This window comes from Grus americana, chromosome Z, assembly GCF_028858705.1.
Source record: "Grus americana isolate bGruAme1 chromosome Z, bGruAme1.mat, whole genome shotgun sequence".
NCBI lineage: Eukaryota > Metazoa > Chordata > Aves > Gruiformes > Gruidae > Grus > Grus americana.
In genome coordinates this window covers 38,865,134-38,885,108 of record NC_072891.1, presented here as the reverse complement: position 1 = coordinate 38,885,108, position 19,975 = coordinate 38,865,134, and the positions used below count along the sequence as shown (strand labels likewise).

Genomic DNA, 19,975 nt, shown 5'->3' with positions numbered 1-19,975 from the left:
CAATCATCACCTCACACCATGTGGGCCCAGGGCTCTCTGAGGTCAGGGCTTTCCTCAGCAACGTGGTACTTTGGGACCCGTCTGCCGGGCTGGAAGCAGCTCGCACTGTGTGCCTGTGACAGGAGTGCTTCGTACAGGAATCAGTTTGGAGCTTTTGCGTGATTGTCTGTACACTCGGCAGGCAAAACTCCTGACTGTGAAGGAGGAACCGTAAGATTGCCAGAGAGCTTGCTTTCTGCCCAGTATGAGGCAGATGAAGGCTCCCCAGAAAACGCAAGGGGCACCACGAGCCCCGTCAAGGAGAGCTGGCAGGGACAGGGAGAATGGGTACGTGTGCACGGGGTTTGTTCCTTCTGGGGGCCTCAGCCTAGCAGGGTAGCACAGGCAGGGCCTAACGCGGAGCTGGCGGGGGATGCGTCGGGGCAGCTGACAAGGGCTATATGCCGAGCAGCAGCCGTGGAGGTTGGGAAACTCGCTGAAAGCCCCTCTGAGTCCCCAGGGCCAACCCCTGCAGAGCTGCTGCTGGTGCCAGCTCGGGGTCGTGGCTGGGGGACGCGGGGTATCCCTGCCGCTCTCCTGCACAAGCCGTCTCTGGGTGCCTGCCGCCGGCACTGCGCAGATGTGTCTGGGCAGCCTGTAGCAGAGCTGTGGGAGAGCTTGGCCCTCTTCTTGCCGGGTCTCTGCTGGGTAGAGCAGCCCCGGGGGAGCTTTGGGGAGGGCTCTGGCCCTCCTGCTTCACGGGCCTTTGGAAGAGGTGGGGGCTTTGGAGGAAGGCAGCCTGTGCCCTCTCCCCACAGGACACGGGGCCGCTGACGTGCCCGCCCAAGGGCGGGTTGGTGCAGCGGGGCCCGGTGGGCAGAGGAGGATGGGGTGGAAGCAGCCGTGCCGCGTTGCTGCGGCTTCCCTTTCCCGCCATGGCAGGTCCATCTCCCGGGAGCCTTCCCAAGGCCTGTCTTCTGACCAGGGCCTCTGCACTGGCAGCTGCTGCCTGCCTCGGATTGCCTGGCACGGAGACTGTGCGCAACAGGCCTCTGTCTTTTTCCTTCCCCAGGTTCACGCATTCTCAGGCGGCCCAGGGCATGACCCAGCAGGGGCCTGCACGCTGCAGGGCCTGCTCTCAAGAAAATGAGAGTAAGTTCAACACTGTTTTGCTCTGCAAAGTCCTCTGGGATGCACCCACAGAGCTCCTCTGCACCACAGCTGGAGGAGATGAGGCTGGCACGACTGCACTGGAGAGGGGCCTGCAGGCTGCCCTGCTCCGGGCATGAGTCTGCCCAACAAGTTTTTGCCAGGAGCTTGACTCAAAAGGGGAGGGCAAATGCTCACAGGCTGCTAGCACCTGACCACAGGGCAGACAGCTTTCTCAGGAAAGATGCCTGAGATCAGAGAATCATACAATGGTTTGGGTTGGAAGGGACCTTAAAGATCATCTAGTTCCAACCCCCGTGCTGCGGGCAGGGACACCATCCACTAGATCCTCCTGTGCCCTCCTGCCTCCCCCAGGTCCTAGTCCCCTGGGGCCTGGTGTTCAATGAGCTGGTGAGGGGTGAGGAGAAGAGGCTGCCTGCCACCCCGGCATGTTTGGGGCCAGGCCCGACAGCCCTGCAGAGCCAGCGTCATCCGGCTGCACGGAAGGCCCGGGACCATCTCAGCTACATGACTGCGACAGAGCTGGCTACCATTTCCATGTCCTTGTGGGATCCTCTGGCAACCATGGGGTACACCCATATGGTGGGAGCCCAGAGGCCAAAGTGTCGCTCGTGCCGCCCTCCTTCCCTGGGCGAGCCATCAGTGCCCAGCCTTCAGTCCCTTGCTCCCAGCTGCCCCATCCCCAGGGCAAAACCTTGGCCCTGCCCTGGGGAGGGAGTGCGTGGGACCAGTGCCCACCTCTCCGCAGGGTCTGACATGCGTCCCGGCGGGTGTCCTCAGGAAGGGTCCTCAGGCTTTTCTCCTGTTTCTTTGCCAGACTTGGTCTTGATCGTTTCCGGCAGTCTGGCGCTGGCCCTGGTGTCCCTGCAGGGCTACCTGAGCACCTGCATCTGCACTGTGTGAGTACAGCACGTGTCTGATGTGGACACGGATCCATGGGGGTGGCGGGAGGGGAGCAGGGAATGCCTGCTGCTCCGCCCAGTGCTGTGGAAACACCCCAACACAAGAGGTGTTTCATCTCAAGTGCAACCAGGCCTGCCACCTTAGCGAAAGGGAAGGCGAGAGCGGCTTTCCCTGGCTAGGTCTGCTCACTTCCTCGGATCATTTTAACTCCATGTCTGAAAGAGACCTTGGAGCACTTCTTTTGGTAAGCTCTGCCTGCACTGTTGAAGGGTGCAGACAGAAACCGTGCTCCGTTTGAAAGGGGCTGGTCTGCCAGCTTTCTGTCAGCAGCTGACCTCCAGAATTGGTGCTTCTCAGCTTGCAAGTGAAAATGGCCCTGTACAGGGCTCTGCCCCAGTCCCCGAGCACTGGTAACACCAGGACTCCCTCTTTCTCAGGAAAGAGATCACCCAGAAGAGGAGCGGGCTCTCTGTGATCCTGTCCCTCATCTTCATAGCCGCTTTTGGTGAGTAATCACCCGCTGCTTGCGGTAGCACAGACGTATGGGTTGCAAGTTTCAGCGTGCAGGAGAGGTGCTGGGATGCCCGTGGGACCTTCCACCCGCCTGCTTCTGCAGCTCAGGGAGCTCCCTACGTGCAGATCCCAGCCAACCCAAGGGCCGCTGCAGACGCACCCAGCATTAGGAAGTGCAGCCAGTAGGACCCTTTCAGACAGAGGTCCCTCCTCTTGTGCAGCTTTCCTTTGCTGCCACGGTGCAAGGGAATCCCTTGCTGCCTGTGAGGGGAGGCTGAAAGTACTTCCTGGCTGGCGTGATTGGGGCCCGTGTGTGAGAGAAGCAGATGGGCAGAGGCAGTGGGAGAGAACAGCCTGTGCAGCTGTGAAAGGGAGGTTGGAGAAGGTCTTTCTCTATCAGGGAAACGAGTGCCAGGTTGCAAGCTCACGCAGGGGACAGGCCCAGCTCCTGTGCTGCTGTGCCGCAGCCGCTCCGGTAGCCTCCTGGTCGGAGGTGTGCTGGAGGAAGCGGAGTCAGTGACAGCCAGGGCCAGAGCTGGGAATTGCTCAGGAACTGGAGCCCAGCGGAAGTGGGGCTCCGTGGCAGTGCCGTGCAGGGGGAGGGACGGAGAGGTGGCTGTCTTGCAGCCCGTGGAGCCAGGTGTTGGTGCTCACCGCAGCAGGGAGTGAAGCTCTCAGCAAACCTCTTGCCACCCTGGTGTGGGAGGAGCCAGCGTGACTACAGGCATCATTAGAAACAATAGTAAAATAACTCTCTGTTGGTGATGTGAATTACAGCTGGTGCCTACTACGGGACTTCGCTGCCCATGTGGATGCTGTGGGCAAAGGAGGTGCCACAGGTCAGTGACCGTTGTGGGACAGGAAAGTCCTGCAGAGGAGCACTGCTGACGGTGGTTGAGTAAATCCTCCGTCTCCAGGCCGTGACCCAAAGAAGCAGCAGCAGCAGCTTCTGCGGTGCCTTCCTAGAGCTGCCGGCTCTGCTAAGCTCCAGCAGCTCTGGGACTCAAGTGTAGTGCCTTTCCCTTTCAGGTGCTGCAAGAGCAGCCTGCGGGTGAGCTGAAGTCTGTACGGTAAGAGCCCTCTCCTGGCCCGCAGCTCTTTTGCTGGGGTAGTGGGAGCCGTGCTCGTGCTGTTTGCACTCCCGTTGTGTAGCACCCAGGGCTCGTGCCTTTCCCTCTCTCTTTGCCTTTTGCTAAAGCTGGAGGGGAAGGGAAGCACTTGCAAAGCAGGGAAAGAAAAAGGGGCTCGAGCACCTGTGTCTCTGCTCATCTCCAAGCTTGGAGGCTCTGGGAGGGGGCGGGCACCTCTGACAAGATCCGCTTTCCCGGTGTCTGCAGGAACTCGCTTGCTCTGCTGGAAGAACGAGTCCAGGAGTTGCAACAGCTGAGAAAGGATGTTGCGTGCACGGCTGAAGAGATGAGCCGTCTGAAGGAGGTGATCCTGTGCTTTGGGAAAGAGGGCAGGGCCCTGCACAGGGTGCTTTCCTGGGGCTGCTGGTGGGGTTTTCCTGCTCACTCCACCCACCCATCCCTTACCGGGGCTTGCTGGTTGAGCTTCTCCACTCTAAAGCCCCTTCCTCTGACCAAGCTTAACTGGGTCCTGGGCCGCGTCTGGCAGTGGAGGACTGCCGAAATCATCCTTCCAGTGCACTGGTGCCTCTGGTAGTTCTGGCCTGGCCCCAGAGAGCAGTGAAACACATGCACCCTCCCAGAAGCATCTGGCCCTGGCGGGGCTGTGCCCATCTCCAGGCTGAGCTGGACAGCGTGGAGGTGGAGGTGAGGCTGTGGGGCCCAGACCCACGCCCACACTATATGGTTGTAGACACAAATGCTCTTGCTGAGCCCTCGCCATTCCTATCAGAAGGCTTTGAGCATGGCAGCTGTTTGGACAAGGCTTGTCTTGCACTTTCTGACACGGGCTCCTTCCTTTGCTCTGTGCCAGGACTCCATGGTCACACTGAACGGCCTGCTGACGTGGTCGTCTCCCATGTTCATTTCTGTCTTTCCCAGGAACTTCAGGACATGAGAATGGCAATGGCCGCGATGCCTTTGGAAGAGAACATCCAGATGTCTGCCTGGACTCTGAAAAGTGCAGGTAGGGATGCGGGCAGGCAGGTCTCATTGCGCTGGGCTCCTGCTTAGCGCTCCCAAAAGGAGGCCACGCTGCAGACTCTGCTCTCTGAAGCAGGGGGAGACGAGATCAAATCACAGGGCCCAACAGTACGCCGGTGGCAAAGCGGCCCCCTTGGGATCATCCCAGTCCTGCCCTCGGGCCTCTCACAGGTGCCCCTGGCACACCCCTGCCAGCATTTCTATGCTCTCCCTCTCCACTGAGCTTTCCTGGGGACTGAAAAGCGAGTTGTCACATTGTGCTTTGCGCTCCCTGCAGTGGGGCCTCAGCTTGGGCCCCCTACCCTTCTCACTGGGGCTTGCAGTCTCCCAGCACCCACAGACCTTCTCTTTGTGCGGTTGTGAGAGAGATGCTGTCAATGGACACGGGGATGCCCTCCTTGCCTGCGTCCCCTCCGAGAGCACGGGGCTCGGCATGGGACTGGCAGGCAGCCGTAGAAATACCCTACAGCCACCGGGCCCTCCGAGCCCGGGGCCTCTGACAGTCAGCTGCTCTCTTCTCCCTTCAGGGGTCACCATCGACCTGCAGAGATCACCCAGGAACTATGTGTGGCCCTGCAGCATATTCCGGTTCCTTTGTGATCTCAACCCTCTGGAAACTTTTGTGCAGGTATGGTAGCAAAAATCGTCAGTGCTGGTTTTGTTCCCCTGGTAAGCTTGAGGGCAAGCCCTGGGTCGTCTCCCCTCAGGCCAGTGGTATTGCTGAAGCCCATGGCACTGGTCAGGTGCCAGACAGGCCTGAGGTCTCCCACAGGGCTTGGCTGAGCTGAGCTCTTCTCCTCGGGGAATTCAGCGAATCCTCTTTCCCTGGCCGGGAAGGCGTCTGGGCACTTCTGTCCATTTCCCAACACGCCACTCATTTTGAGCACAAATACAGCGTGCAGGCACTGTGCCACCAGTGCTTCTGGCTGCACTGGTAGCAGCACGGGCCATGTCACGTCCTTACCAACCGTTGCCGTTGCCCTCTGCTTTCAGCTGGACATTTCCCCGGGATACTGCTGGCCGTTCCAAGGGTCTTGGAGCCAGGTGGTCATTAGGTTGCCCGCACAAGTCCGACCAACCGCGATCACTCTGCAGCACCCATTGAAGAAGTCCTCTGCACTTGGGGACATCAGCAGCGCCCCCCGAGATTTCACTGTCTTGGTAAGTCTCTGCCAGGCACTTGGGGCTGGGATGTGGCGCTGCAGAAAAGCCGTAAGGGAGAAATTTGAGGGGACGTACAAGGTGGCGTCATCCCACTTTAAGACTTGCCCCGTGTGTTTTGGCCCAACAGCTCAGCTCCACCGCATCCTGCGCCAGACTGCGCTGGGGCTGCGGGAGAGGGGTTGGGTCACGGGCACGGATCCGGCATGCGTGTTTTCTCATGGCTGAGTTGAGCCTGACCTGGTCCCCTGTGCTTTATCTCCAAGGGAGTGGATGAGGGAGGAGAAGAGGAAACTCTGCTCGGGACATTCAGCTATGACACAGAGAAAGAGGCGACCCAGACCTTCCCTCTGCAGGTACGGGCAGCGTGTGTTGGCAAGAGGCCAGGGCAGAAACGCAGGTTTGCCAGCAAGTCAGTGGCAGGAGGAGCGTGGACGATCCCCACCCTGGCCGAGAGAGACGTGGCAGGATTTGGAGGGCTGAGCAGCAGCCAGCGAGGGCAGCAAAAGTAGAGCGAGACCTAGAGCGCAGCCCCACGGCCGTGCGGGTCCCTGCAGCTTCCCGCCTATGCCTGCTGCTTCTGGCAGAGCCAGCCACGGCCTTGCCACCCCACGGGTGCTGCGAGCTGCCCTGCAACGCAAGTGTTAGGTGGTGACAGCCACCAGGCAGCACCATGGGGACGCCCCGCAGCCAGCTGCGGGGTGGCCGGCATCCCCGGGCCTGGGCTCTGCTGGGGAGGCAGGTGGAGGAGCTGCTAGGTGCTGCCACACCCCATGCGTGGGAGCGCTCCTCGGTCACTCTGCCAGCACAGAGGCCGCAGCGAAGGGAAGGGGTGGTGGGACAGGGACGGAGCCCCAGCGGGGCAGGCGGCGGCAGGGAGGACACCCAGCACCTTGCCCCAGCAGCAGGACTTTCCCCAGGCTCCATTTCCCCCTGGACCCAGCAAGCCTCAGGTTTCCACAGCAGCGCGGCCCACTCTCCGAGGCCGGGCGCTTGCTCTGCAGAGGCACAGGGACCCTGGGTGGGAGAAGGGAAGGAGAGAGAAGCTGTCCCCTCAGCCGGGGCGGGAGCTGCGCCTCCCAGAGCAAGGGTCAGGCTGGCAGAGGAAGATGCGGGGGGGGCCTCCTGCTGCTCCTTACGCAGCAGGAGTGACATGTCTTTTTGCTGTGTTTTCTTTGCAGAAGCAGCTTCCCAGAGCCTTTCAGCTTATCAGGCTCGTCATACAGAGCAACTGGGGGAAGTCAGGCTACACCTGCATTTATCGTGTGCAGGTTCATGGGAAGATAACAGGAAGGAACGCCATCAGCCAGGCATGAGGAGACTTCCTACCATAAAAATAAACAATGAAAAAACCCCAACAAATCCCTGGGCAGAGGAACGTGGCTGTTAGTCTGGAGCAGAGTGACTGTCATTTCACAGGCCCCCTCAAAGGCCACATGGGGTCTAGACATAGCGGAGAACGTGGGCGGGCCTGAGAGGAGTGTGGAGACCTGGGCGGGGGGGGTGTCAACTCCTCTGATTGGTTCAGAGGCGCAACAAACTGCTCGGATTGGTTGTGTCTGGTGTGGTGGGCCGGTCTTGTCTGTTGCTGAGTGTGGTGGGTTGACCCTGGCTGAAGGCCAGGTGCCCACCAGAGCTGCTCTCTCACTCCCCTCATTCACTAAACGGGAGAAAAGGCATAACGAAATGCTTGTAGGTCGAGATAAGGACAGGGAGAGATCACTCACTAATTGTTGTCACGAGCAAAACAGACCAAACTTACAGAGGAAACTCATCTAATTTATTACTAGGCAAAACAGAGAAGAGGAATGAGAAAATAAAATCAACTCTTAAAACACCTCCCCCCACCCCTCCCATCTTCCCGGGCTCAACTTCACTCCCGGCTTCAACCTTCCCCCCCTCAGCGGCACAGGGAGACGGGGAATGGGGGTTACGGTCAGTTCATCTCATGTTGTTTCTGCCGGTTCTTCATCCTCAGGGGGAGGACTCCTCTCATCCTTCCCCTGCTCCAGCATGGAGTCCCTCTCACGGGGTGCAGACCTTCAGGAGCAAACTGCTCCAGCGTGGGGTCCCCCACAGGGTCACAAGTCCTGCCAGCAAACCTGCCCTGGCGTGGGCTCCCCTCTTCACGGGTCCACCGGTCCGGCCTGGAACTTGCTCCAGCGTGGGTTTCCCACGGGCCACAGCCTCCTTCAGGTGCCTCCACCTGCTCTGGTGTGGGGTCCTCCACAGGCTGCAGGTGGAATCTCTACACCCCCTCATCCTTCCTCCATGGGCTGCAGGGGGACAGCCTGCTTCACCAAAGCCTTCACCACGGGCTGCAGGGGGATGTCTGCTCTGGCGCCTGGAGCTCCTCCTCCCCCTCCATCTGCACTGACCTTGGTGTCTGCAGAGTTTCTTACATCTTCTCACTCCTCTCTCCGGCTGCAAAAGCTCTCTCTCTAAGTGTTTTTTCTTCTTCTTAAATATGTTATCACAGAGGCGCTGATTGGCTTGGCCTTGGCCAGCGGCGGGCCCGTCTTAGAGCTGGCTGGCATTGGCTCTATCAGACACAGGGGGAGCTTCTAGCAGCTTCTCACAGAAGCCACCCCTGTAGCCCCCCCGCTACCAAAACCTTGCCACGCAAACCCAACACACTGAGGGGGCTGGATCCAGCTGTGATCAGCTCAGGGCAGTGTCTGCCAGGCAGCTGGTCTGCATGTGCTGGTGTGGCAGCCGCCCGTAGGATTCTGCAGTGGGGAGCAGCCAGACCCCCAGGGGTATGCTGGCTCAGCTTTCCCTGGCCACCGTGCCCATGGTGCCCCTCCAAGGCACAGACCTCTGGCCTGACAGGGACATGGCACCCCTGACGCTCCGGCTGAGCCGTGGGGCCTTGTAGAAAGGCACAGGCACATGGAGGCTTGTGCGATGCACGATGGGCTGGGAGCAGCCATCACGAGAGTGCACGTGCCTGGGAATGGGGCACCGGTGCCTCAAGGCAGCTGGAAGCAGACAGGGGAGCCAGGACAGGAGGGGTCTGGAGGTGTCAGGGGTCCTCAGGGGCAGAGGGGGCTGGGGCAGTGGGAGTCTCAGGTATGAGGAGCTGGGAAACTTCTGAGAGCCTCTGGGAACCTGTAGGATGAGGAGAAGGAAGTAGGGGCCAAGACGGCCATGGGGGTCTGGTGGCACCACAAGGGGAACCTGGCAGTCACGAGGGGCGTTGGGTGGTGCTGGTGGAATCACCCAAGGGAGAGGTGCTGCCTGAAGCAGCTGTGGGATCAGGTGAGAGCAAAAAGCTTCATCCACCCTGCGTTCCCAATTCCTGCGGGCTCCCTAGGAGTGCTGAGCCCTGCCCAGGGGACATACAATGTGTGGCACCCAGCACAGGGCCCGACACGGCTCGGGAGCTCCCCTGGGAGCATAGGTGGCTGCGGATGGGCTGCGCCAGAAAAACTGCAAGGTCTCTCGCCATCCCCCACCCCTTGAGACCCCATCTGTGATGTCACAATCATCACCTCACACCATGTGGGCCCAGGGCTCTCTGAGGTCAGGGCTTTCCTCAGCAACGTGGTACTTTGGGACCCGTCTGCCGGGCTGGAAGCAGCTCGCACTGTGTGCCTGTGACAGGAGTGCTTCGTACAGGAATCAGTTTGGAGCTTTTGCGTGATTGTCTGTACACTCGGCAGGCAAAACTCCTGACTGTGAAGGAGGAACCGTAAGATTGCCAGAGAGCTTGCTTTCTGCCCAGTATGAGGCAGATGAAGGCTCCCCAGAAAACGCAAGGGGCACCACGAGCCCCGTCAAGGAGAGCTGGCAGGGACAGGGAGAATGGGTACGTGTGCACGGGGTTTGTTCCTTCTGGGGGCCTCAGCCTAGCAGGGTAGCACAGGCAGGGCCTAACGCGGAGCTGGCGGGGGATGCGTCGGGGCAGCTGACAAGGGCTATATGCCGAGCAGCAGCCGTGGAGGTTGGGAAACTCGCTGAAAGCCCCTCTGAGTCCCCAGGGCCAACCCCTGCAGAGCTGCTGCTGGTGCCAGCTCGGGGTCGTGGCTGGGGGACGCGGGGTATCCCTGCCGCTCTCCTGCACAAGCCGTCTCTGGGTGCCTGCCGCCGGCACTGCGCAGATGTGTCTGGGCAGCCTGTAGCAGAGCTGTGGGAGAGCTTGGCCCTCTTCTTGCCGGGTCTCTGCTGGGTAGAGCAGCCCCGGGGGAGCTTTGGGGAGGGCTCTGGCCCTCCTGCTTCACGGGCCTTTGGAAGAGGTGGGGGCTTTGGAGGAAGGCAGCCTGTGCCCTCTCCCCACAGGACACGGGGCCGCTGACGTGCCCGCCCAAGGGCGGGTTGGTGCAGCGGGGCCCGGTGGGCAGAGGAGGATGGGGTGGAAGCAGCCGTGCCGCGTTGCTGCGGCTTCCCTTTCCCGCCATGGCAGGTCCATCTCCCGGGAGCCTTCCCAAGGCCTGTCTTCTGACCAGGGCCTCTGCACTGGCAGCTGCTGCCTGCCTCGGATTGCCTGGCACGGAGACTGTGCGCAACAGGCCTCTGTCTTTTTCCTTCCCCAGGTTCACGCATTCTCAGGCGGCCCAGGGCATGACCCAGCAGGGGCCTGCACGCTGCAGGGCCTGCTCTCAAGAAAATGAGAGTAAGTTCAACACTGTTTTGCTCTGCAAAGTCCTCTGGGATGCACCCACAGAGCTCCTCTGCACCACAGCTGGAGGAGATGAGGCTGGCACGACTGCACTGGAGAGGGGCCTGCAGGCTGCCCTGCTCCGGGCATGAGTCTGCCCAACAAGTTTTTGCCAGGAGCTTGACTCAAAAGGGGAGGGCAAATGCTCACAGGCTGCTAGCACCTGACCACAGGGCAGACAGCTTTCTCAGGAAAGATGCCTGAGATCAGAGAATCATACAATGGTTTGGGTTGGAAGGGACCTTAAAGATCATCTAGTTCCAACCCCCGTGCTGCGGGCAGGGACACCATCCACTAGATCCTCCTGTGCCCTCCTGCCTCCCCCAGGTCCTAGTCCCCTGGGGCCTGGTGTTCAATGAGCTGGTGAGGGGTGAGGAGAAGAGGCTGCCTGCCACCCCGGCATGTTTGGGGCCAGGCCCGACAGCCCTGCAGAGCCAGCGTCATCCGGCTGCACGGAAGGCCCGGGACCATCTCAGCTACATGACTGCGACAGAGCTGGCTACCATTTCCATGTCCTTGTGGGATCCTCTGGCAACCATGGGGTACACCCATATGGTGGGAGCCCAGAGGCCAAAGTGTCGCTCGTGCCGCCCTCCTTCCCTGGGCGAGCCATCAGTGCCCAGCCTTCAGTCCCTTGCTCCCAGCTGCCCCATCCCCAGGGCAAAACCTTGGCCCTGCCCTGGGGAGGGAGTGCGTGGGACCAGTGCCCACCTCTCCGCAGGGTCTGACATGCGTCCCGGCGGGTGTCCTCAGGAAGGGTCCTCAGGCTTTTCTCCTGTTTCTTTGCCAGACTTGGTCTTGATCGTTTCCGGCAGTCTGGCGCTGGCCCTGGTGTCCCTGCAGGGCTACCTGAGCACCTGCATCTGCACTGTGTGAGTACAGCACGTGTCTGATGTGGACACGGATCCATGGGGGTGGCGGGAGGGGAGCAGGGAATGCCTGCTGCTCCGCCCAGTGCTGTGGAAACACCCCAACACAAGAGGTGTTTCATCTCAAGTGCAACCAGGCCTGCCACCTTAGCGAAAGGGAAGGCGAGAGCGGCTTTCCCTGGCTAGGTCTGCTCACTTCCTCGGATCATTTTAACTCCATGTCTGAAAGAGACCTTGGAGCACTTCTTTTGGTAAGCTCTGCCTGCACTGTTGAAGGGTGCAGACAGAAACCGTGCTCCGTTTGAAAGGGGCTGGTCTGCCAGCTTTCTGTCAGCAGCTGACCTCCAGAATTGGTGCTTCTCAGCTTGCAAGTGAAAATGGCCCTGTACAGGGCTCTGCCCCAGTCCCCGAGCACTGGTAACACCAGGACTCCCTCTTTCTCAGGAAAGAGATCACCCAGAAGAGGAGCGGGCTCTCTGTGATCCTGTCCCTCATCTTCATAGCCGCTTTTGGTGAGTAATCACCCGCTGCTTGCGGTAGCACAGACGTATGGGTTGCAAGTTTCAGCGTGCAGGAGAGGTGCTGGGATGCCCGTGGGACCTTCCACCCGCCTGCTTCTGCAGCTCAGGGAGCTCCCTACGTGCAGATCCCAGCCAACCCAAGGGCCGCTGCAGACGCACCCAGCATTAGGAAGTGCAGCCAGTAGGACCCTTTCAGACAGAGGTCCCTCCTCTTGTGCAGCTTTCCTTTGCTGCCACGGTGCAAGGGAATCCCTTGCTGCCTGTGAGGGGAGGCTGAAAGTACTTCCTGGCTGGCGTGATTGGGGCCCGTGTGTGAGAGAAGCAGATGGGCAGAGGCAGTGGGAGAGAACAGCCTGTGCAGCTGTGAAAGGGAGGTTGGAGAAGGTCTTTCTCTATCAGGGAAACGAGTGCCAGGTTGCAAGCTCACGCAGGGGACAGGCCCAGCTCCTGTGCTGCTGTGCCGCAGCCGCTCCGGTAGCCTCCTGGTCGGAGGTGTGCTGGAGGAAGCGGAGTCAGTGACAGCCAGGGCCAGAGCTGGGAATTGCTCAGGAACTGGAGCCCAGCGGAAGTGGGGCTCCGTGGCAGTGCCGTGCAGGGGGAGGGACGGAGAGGTGGCTGTCTTGCAGCCCGTGGAGCCAGGTGTTGGTGCTCACCGCAGCAGGGAGTGAAGCTCTCAGCAAACCTCTTGCCACCCTGGTGTGGGAGGAGCCAGCGTGACTACAGGCATCATTAGAAACAATAGTAAAATAACTCTCTGTTGGTGATGTGAATTACAGCTGGTGCCTACTACGGGACTTCGCTGCCCATGTGGATGCTGTGGGCAAAGGAGGTGCCACAGGTCAGTGACCGTTGTGGGACAGGAAAGTCCTGCAGAGGAGCACTGCTGACGGTGGTTGAGTAAATCCTCCGTCTCCAGGCCGTGACCCAAAGAAGCAGCAGCAGCAGCTTCTGCGGTGCCTTCCTAGAGCTGCCGGCTCTGCTAAGCTCCAGCAGCTCTGGGACTCAAGTGTAGTGCCTTTCCCTTTCAGGTGCTGCAAGAGCAGCCTGCGGGTGAGCTGAAGTCTGTACGGTAAGAGCCCTCTCCTGGCCCGCAGCTCTTTTGCTGGGGTAGTGGGAGCCGTGCTCGTGCTGTTTGCACTCCCGTTGTGTAGCACCCAGGGCTCGTGCCTTTCCCTCTCTCTTTGCCTTTTGCTAAAGCTGGAGGGGAAGGGAAGCACTTGCAAAGCAGGGAAAGAAAAAGGGGCTCGAGCACCTGTGTCTCTGCTCATCTCCAAGCTTGGAGGCTCTGGGAGGGGGCGGGCACCTCTGACAAGATCTGCTTTCCCGGTGTCTGCAGGAACTCGCTTGCTCTGCTGGAAGAACGAGTCCAGGAGTTGCAACAGCTGAGAAAGGATGTTGCGTGCACGGCTGAAGAGATGAGCCGTCTGAAGGAGGTGATCCTGTGCTTTGGGAAAGAGGGCAGGGCCCTGCACAGGGTGCTTTCCTGGGGCTGCTGGTGGGGTTTTCCTGCTCACTCCACCCACCCATCCCTTACCGGGGCTTGCTGGTTGAGCTTCTCCACTCTAAAGCCCCTTCCTCTGACCAAGCTTAACTGGGTCCTGGGCCGCGTCTGGCAGTGGAGGACTGCCGAAATCATCCTTCCAGTGCACTGGTGCCTCTGGTAGTTCTGGCCTGGCCCCAGAGAGCAGTGAAACACATGCACCCTCCCAGAAGCATCTGGCCCTGGCGGGGCTGTGCCCATCTCCAGGCTGAGCTGGACAGCGTGGAGGTGGAGGTGAGGCTGTGGGGCCCAGACCCACGCCCACACTATATGGTTGTAGACACAAATGCTCTTGCTGAGCCCTCGCCATTCCTATCAGAAGGCTTTGAGCATGGCAGCTGTTTGGACAAGGCTTGTCTTGCACTTTCTGACACGGGCTCCTTCCTTTGCTCTGTGCCAGGACTCCATGGTCACACTGAACGGCCTGCTGACATGGTCGTCTCCCATGTTCATTTCTGTCTTTCCCAGGAACTTCAGGACATGAGAATGGCAATGGCCGCGATGCCTTTGGAAGAGAACATCCAGATGTCTGCCTGGACTCTGAAAAGTGCAGGTAGGGATGCGGGCAGGCAGGTCTCATTGCGCTGGGCTCCTGCTTAGCGCTCCCAAAAGGAGGCCACGCTGCAGACTCTGCTCTCTGAAGCAGGGGGAGACGAGATCAAATCACAGGGCCCAACAGTACGCCGGTGGCAAAGCGGCCCCCTTGGGATCATCCCAGTCCTGCCCTCGGGCCTCTCACAGGTGCCCCTGGCACACCCCTGCCAGCATTTCTATGCTCTCCCTCTCCACTGAGCTTTCCTGGGGACTGAAAAGCGAGTTGTCACATTGTGCTTTGCGCTCCCTGCAGTGGGGCCTCAGCTTGGGCCCCCTACCCTTCTCACTGGGGCTTGCAGTCTCCCAGCACCCACAGACCTTCTCTTTGTGCGGTTGTGAGAGAGATGCTGTCAATGGACACGGGGATGCCCTCCTTGCCTGCGTCCCCTCCGAGAGCACGGGGCTCGGCATGGGACTGGCAGGCAGCCGTAGAAATACCCTACAGCCACCGGGCCCTCCGAGCCCGGGGCCTCTGACAGTCAGCTGCTCTCTTCTCCCTTCAGGGGTCACCATCGACCTGCAGAGATCACCCAGGAACTATGTGTGGCCCTGCAGCATATTCCGGTTCCTTTGTGATCTCAACCCTCTGGAAACTTTTGTGCAGGTATGGTAGCAAAAATCGTCAGTGCTGGTTTTGTTCCCCTGGTAAGCTTGAGGGCAAGCCCTGGGTCGTCTCCCCTCAGGCCAGTGGTATTGCTGAAGCCCATGGCACTGGTCAGGTGCCAGACAGGCCTGAGGTCTCCCACAGGGCTTGGCTGAGCTGAGCTCTTCTCCTCGGGGAATTCAGCGAATCCTCTTTCCCTGGCCGGGAAGGCGTCTGGGCACTTCTGTCCATTTCCCAACACGCCACTCATTTTGAGCACAAATACAGCGTGCAGGCACTGTGCCACCAGTGCTTCTGGCTGCACTGGTAGCAGCACGGGCCATGTCACGTCCTTACCAACCGTTGCCGTTGCCCTCTGCTTTCAGCTGGACATTTCCCCGGGATACTGCTGGCCGTTCCAAGGGTCTTGGAGCCAGGTGGTCATTAGGTTGCCCGCACAAGTCCGACCAACCGCGATCACTCTGCAGCACCCATTGAAGAAGTCCTCTGCACTTGGGGACATCAGCAGCGCCCCCCGAGATTTCACTGTCTTGGTAAGTCTCTGCCAGGCACTTGGGGCTGGGATGTGGCGCTGCAGAAAAGCCGTAAGGGAGAAATTTGAGGGGACGTACAAGGTGGCGTCATCCCACTTTAAGACTTGCCCCGTGTGTTTTGGCCCAACAGCTCAGCTCCACCGCATCCTGCGCCAGACTGCGCTGGGGCTGCGGGAGAGGGGTTGGGTCACGGGCACGGATCCGGCATGCGTGTTTTCTCATGGCTGAGTTGAGCCTGACCTGGTCCCCTGTGCTTTATCTCCAAGGGAGTGGATGAAGGAGGAGAAGAGGAAACTCTGCTCGGGACATTCAGCTATGACACAGAGAAAGAGGCGACCCAGACCTTCCCTCTGCAGGTACGGGCAGCGTGTGTTGGCAAGAGGCCAGGGCAGAAACGCAGGTTTGCCAGCAAGTCAGTGGCAGGAGGAGCGTGGACGATCCCCACCCTGGCCGAGAGAGACGTGGCAGGATTTGGAGGGCTGAGCAGCAGCCAGCGAGGGCAGCAAAAGTAGAGCGAGACCTAGAGCGCAGCCCCACGGCCGTGCGGGTCCCTGCAGCTTCCCGCCTATGCCTGCTGCTTCTGGCAGAGCCAGCCACGGCCTTGCCACCCCACGGGTGCTGCGAGCTGCCCTGCAACGCAAGTGTTAGGTGGTGACAGCCACCAGGCAGCACCATGGGGACGCCCCGCAGCCAGCTGCGGGGTGGCCGGCATCCCCGGGCCTGGGCTCTGCTGGGGAGGCAGGTGGAGGAGCTGCTAGGTGCTGCCACACCCCATGCGTGGGAGCGCTCCTCGGTCACTCTGCCAGCACAGAGGCCGCAGCGAAGGGAAGGGGTGGTGGGACAGGGACGGAGCCCCAGCGGGGCAGGCGGCGGCAGGGAGGACACCCAGCACCTTGCCCCAGCAGCAGGACTTTCCCCAGGCTCCATTTCCCCCTGGACCCAGCAAGCCTCAGGTTTCCACAGCAGCGCGGCCCACTCTCCGAGGCCGGGCGCTTGCTCTGCAGAGGCACAGGGACCCTGGGTGGGAGAAGGGAAGGAGAGAGAAGCTGTCCCCTCAGCCGGGGCGGGAGCTGCGCCTCCCAGAGCAAGGGTCAGGCTGGCAGAGGAAGATGCGGGGGGGGCCTCCTGCTGCTCCTTACGCAGCAGGAGTGACATGTCTTTTTGCTGTGTTTTCTTTGCAGAAGCAGCTTCCCAGAGCCTTTCAGCTTATCAGGCTCGTCATACAGAGCAACTGGGGGAAGTCAGGCTACACCTGCATTTATCGTGTGCAGGTTCATGGGAAGATAACAGGAAGGAACGCCATCAGCCAGGCATGAGGAGACTTCCTACCATAAAAATAAACAATGAAAAAACCCCAACAAATCCCTGGGCAGAGGAACGTGGCTGTTAGTCTGGAGCAGAGTGACTGTCATTTCACAGGCCCCCTCAAAGGCCACATGGGGTCTAGACATAGCGGAGAACGTGGGCGGGCCTGAGAGGAGTGTGGAGACCTGGGCGGGGGGGGTGTCAACTCCTCTGATTGGTTCAGAGGTGCAACAAACTGCTCGGATTGGTTGTGTCTGGTGTGGTGGGCCGGTCTTGTCTGTTGCTGGGGCGGCTGGATCCAGCTGTGATCAGCTCAGGGCAGTGTCTGCCAGGCAGCTGGTCTGCATGTGCTGGTGTGGCAGCCGCCCGTAGGATTCTGCAGTGAGGAGCAGCCAGACCCCCAGGGGTATGCTGGCTCAGCTCCTGTTTCTCCTGGGGTATGCTGGGGCCTTATGTTAAATGATGGGTGAGAAGAGGCTGCCTGGTACCCCGTGTTAAGGCATGTTCAGCATGGTCGGGAAAAATTGCTCTGCATTACATGGAGACACCATTCTGCCTCTGACAGCAGAAAGGAATGCTTATTTTCCATTCAGGTCATTCACTAAGAGTTTGAACAATATTTGTCTCAGTAGTAAGCGCTGAGATGAAGCATCATTGACCACCCTCCAGCTGAACTGCTTCATTGATCACAACTTTCTGGGCCATTTTTTCAGCCACTTTTTGAATAGACTTTTCTGTTCACTTACCTAACTCTATGAGGAAGGTATGGGAGGCTGTGTCAAAAGCCTTACTTAAATTTAGGTAACCAACATGAACTGTTGGACCTGCTCTCCCCTTAGACCGCAAGCAAGTGACATGTATTGGGTATGCATGGCAAGGTTTTGGTTCAGGGTGGGCTACACGGGTGGCTTCTGTTAGAAGCTGCTAGAAGCTTCTCCTATGTCTGACAGAGCCAATGCCAGCTGGCTCCAAGTCAGACCTGCCGTTGGCCAAGGTTGAGCCAATAGGGGATGGTGGTAGAGCCTCTGGATTAATATAGTTAAGAAGGGGAAAAAGAATACAAAACTTCGAATAGAATGTGCAGCCAGAGAAAGGAGTGAGAATATGTGAGAGGAACAACTCTGCAGACACCAAGGTCAGTGCAGAAGGAGGGGGAGGAGGTGCTCCAGGTGCTGGAGCAGAGGTTTCCCTGCAGCCCGTGGAGAAAACCATGGTGAGACAGGCTGTCCCCCTCAGCCTATGGAGGTTAATGGCGGAGCAGATATCCACCTGCAGCCCATGGAGGACCTCACGCTGGAGCAGGTGGATGCACCTGAAGCAGGCTGTGACCCCGTCGGAAGCCTGCACTGGAGCAGGCTCGTGGCCGGACCTGCTGTGGCCCTGTGGAAGAGACCCGTGCTGGAGCAGTTCATGAAGAACTGCAGCTTGTGGGAAGGACTCATGTTGGAGAAGTTTGTGGAGGACTGTCTCCTGTGGGAGGGACCCCACACTGGAGCAGGGGAAGAGTGTGAGGAGTTCTCCCCCTGAAGAGGAAGGAGCAGCAGAGACAATGTGTGATGAACTGACCACAACCCCCATTCCCCATCCCCCTGCGCCACCGGAGAGGAGGAGGTGGAGAAATGGGGAGTGAGGTTAAGCCCAGGAAGAAGGGAGAGGTGGGGGGAGGTGTATTAAGATTTGGTTTTATTTCTCATTGCTGTGCTCTGATTTGTTTGGTAATAAATTAGATTAATTTTTCTAAGTTGGGTCTGTTTTGCCTGTGATGGTATTTGATGAGTGATCTCTCCCTGTCCTTATTTCAACACATGAGCCTTTCATTCTCCTTTCTGTCCCCTGTCCAGTTAAGAAGGGGAGTGATAGAGCGGCTTTGGTGGGCACCTGGTGTCCAGCCAGGGTCAACCCACCACGTCACATCATTGTTGAATGCTATCATGTTGATTAAGCATGATTATCCCCTTTGTAAATCATGGTGACTAACCTATTCACCTACTTGTCCTTTGTGTGTTTAGAAATGGTCTCCAGGGTTACTTGCTCCATCACCTTCCCAGGGACTGAGGTGAGGCTGACCAGTCTGTAGTTCCCCAGATCTTTCTTCTTGCTTTCTTGATGATAGGAGTGACATCTGCTTTCTTCCAGTGTTCAGGAACCTATCCCAGTCACCATGACCATTCAAAGATAATTGAGAGTAGTCTTGCAATGACATCACCCAGCTCCCTCAGCACTTGTCCCCATGTACTTAATGTATGCCCAGTTTGTTTAAGTGCTCCTTATCCTGGTCCTTACCCACTGAGGGTATGCTTTCCTTGCTCCAAACTTTCCCTAGCATGTCAGGAACCTGGAATTCCTGAAAGGTGGTCTTTTCAGTAAATACTGAGGAGGGAAGGCTTTGAGTACCTTTTCCATGTCATTTCTTACCAGGTCCCAGGCACCAGTCAGCAGCATACCCATGTTTTTCCTAGCTTTTCTGTTGCTGTTTATATACTTTTAGAAACCTTTCATCCTGGTGGTATGGGGAGGAGAATCGGAAGAAAAAGGTAAAGCTTGTGGCTTGGGATAAGGACAGCTTATTAGGACAGCAAAGGAAGAGAAAAATAACAACAGTGCTTAGAATATACAAAATGGATGATACACAATGCAATTTGTGCACCCCGTGACCTAACCAGATCACTGGACACTCAGCCCACCCCTGAGCCCTGGCTAGCCTCATTTATATGCTGAGCATGTCATATGGTATGGAATACCCCTTTGGCTAGTTTGGGTCACCTGTCCTGGCTGTGTCTCCTCCCAGCTTCTTGTGAAAGGTAACTATCCTAGCCAAAAACCACCCTGATTTCTGGCAAGCCCCTGGGAAACTTGCTTCATGCTCTTCCCCAGCAGTCTCCTTAGGGAGGCATGATGAGATTTAGGGGTGAGGAGAAGGCAGAGAAGAGCTGTGTTCTATATCAGACTAATGCAAGTTTGCTTAGCATGTGTCCCTGAAGCTGCTCTGGCAGGGTCAACGGAACCTGGATATCCGCAGCTGTTGGGAGGCCCAGGCACAGGTAAGCACTGCTGGGAACAACACAGGTCTCTGGATTTTGTGGACAATCCAGCTCTTCCAGACCTGTCCTTGCCTGCTGTTCAGGAGGACTGAAGTACTAACAGGGAGGGGTGACAGATGTTTAACTGGTTGTAAAGTTTGCCAACTGAAACAGACACATAGCTTTTGGTGACCAAAAGGCATCACTTTGTCCAGAGGATGGAGGACACAGAAACACTCCTCTTTTTTCCAAAGAAATAAACATTCCCACTAGGTGAAAAGATTTGGTCACATTATGCATTTTATATCCCACTCTCATTGTTCCTATTCTTTTTATTTAATACTGTCATAGGTGATAGGGGATTCATTTTTTCCTCACACCAGCAGTACATCCAATCCAGGTTGCTTAAGCAATATCAGGGCATCCAAGGACTTTGCTCATGTGAATAATTGTGCTCAGCTTAATTTATGACTTTTTAAAGCCTCCCAAATA

General features: G+C 58.3%; 2 protein-coding genes across 2 annotated transcripts; both read left to right on the top strand.

Annotated features, from left to right (window-relative positions):
• The first annotated feature begins 914 nt into the window (after positions 1 to 914).
• LOC129199367 (sperm-associated antigen 4 protein-like) lies at positions 915 to 7,328 on the top strand. The gene is made up of 11 exons (XM_054809708.1): positions 915 to 1,131; positions 1,967 to 2,048; positions 2,490 to 2,557; positions 3,343 to 3,404; positions 3,595 to 3,635; positions 3,903 to 3,999; positions 4,575 to 4,659; positions 5,204 to 5,304; positions 5,670 to 5,837; positions 6,104 to 6,193; positions 7,019 to 7,328. Exons 1-11 carry the CDS (start codon positions 915 to 917, stop codon positions 7,151 to 7,153), a joined length of 1,146 nt encoding a protein of 381 aa, XP_054665683.1. The 3' UTR covers positions 7,154 to 7,328.
• Positions 7,329 to 10,235: 2,907 nt separating this feature from the next.
• Positions 10,236 to 16,474, top strand: LOC129199366 (sperm-associated antigen 4 protein-like). Its single transcript, XM_054809707.1, has 11 exons — positions 10,236 to 10,452; positions 11,288 to 11,369; positions 11,811 to 11,878; positions 12,664 to 12,725; positions 12,916 to 12,956; positions 13,224 to 13,320; positions 13,896 to 13,980; positions 14,525 to 14,625; positions 14,991 to 15,158; positions 15,425 to 15,514; positions 16,340 to 16,474. The coding sequence occupies exons 1-11, from the start codon at positions 10,236 to 10,238 to the stop codon at positions 16,472 to 16,474; spliced, it is 1,146 nt and encodes a 381-aa protein (XP_054665682.1).
• The last annotated feature ends 3,501 nt before the right edge of the window (positions 16,475 to 19,975 follow it).

Excerpts from the sequence above, each read along its gene's own strand:
- LOC129199367 (XM_054809708.1), top strand. The coding sequence starts at position 915 with ATGGCAGGTCCATCTCCCGGGAGCCTTCCCAAGGCCTGTCTTCTGACC. Across the intron at positions 4,000-4,574 it reads AGATGAGCCGTCTGAAGGAG|GAACTTCAGGACATGAGAAT; the intron begins GTGATCCTGTGC and ends TGTCTTTCCCAG. Across the intron at positions 4,660-5,203 it reads CTGGACTCTGAAAAGTGCAG|GGGTCACCATCGACCTGCAG; the intron begins GTAGGGATGCGG and ends TTCTCCCTTCAG.
- LOC129199366 (XM_054809707.1), top strand. The coding sequence starts at position 10,236 with ATGGCAGGTCCATCTCCCGGGAGCCTTCCCAAGGCCTGTCTTCTGACC. Across the intron at positions 11,370-11,810 it reads AGCACCTGCATCTGCACTGT|GAAAGAGATCACCCAGAAGA; the intron begins GTGAGTACAGCA and ends CCTCTTTCTCAG. Across the intron at positions 13,321-13,895 it reads AGATGAGCCGTCTGAAGGAG|GAACTTCAGGACATGAGAAT; the intron begins GTGATCCTGTGC and ends TGTCTTTCCCAG.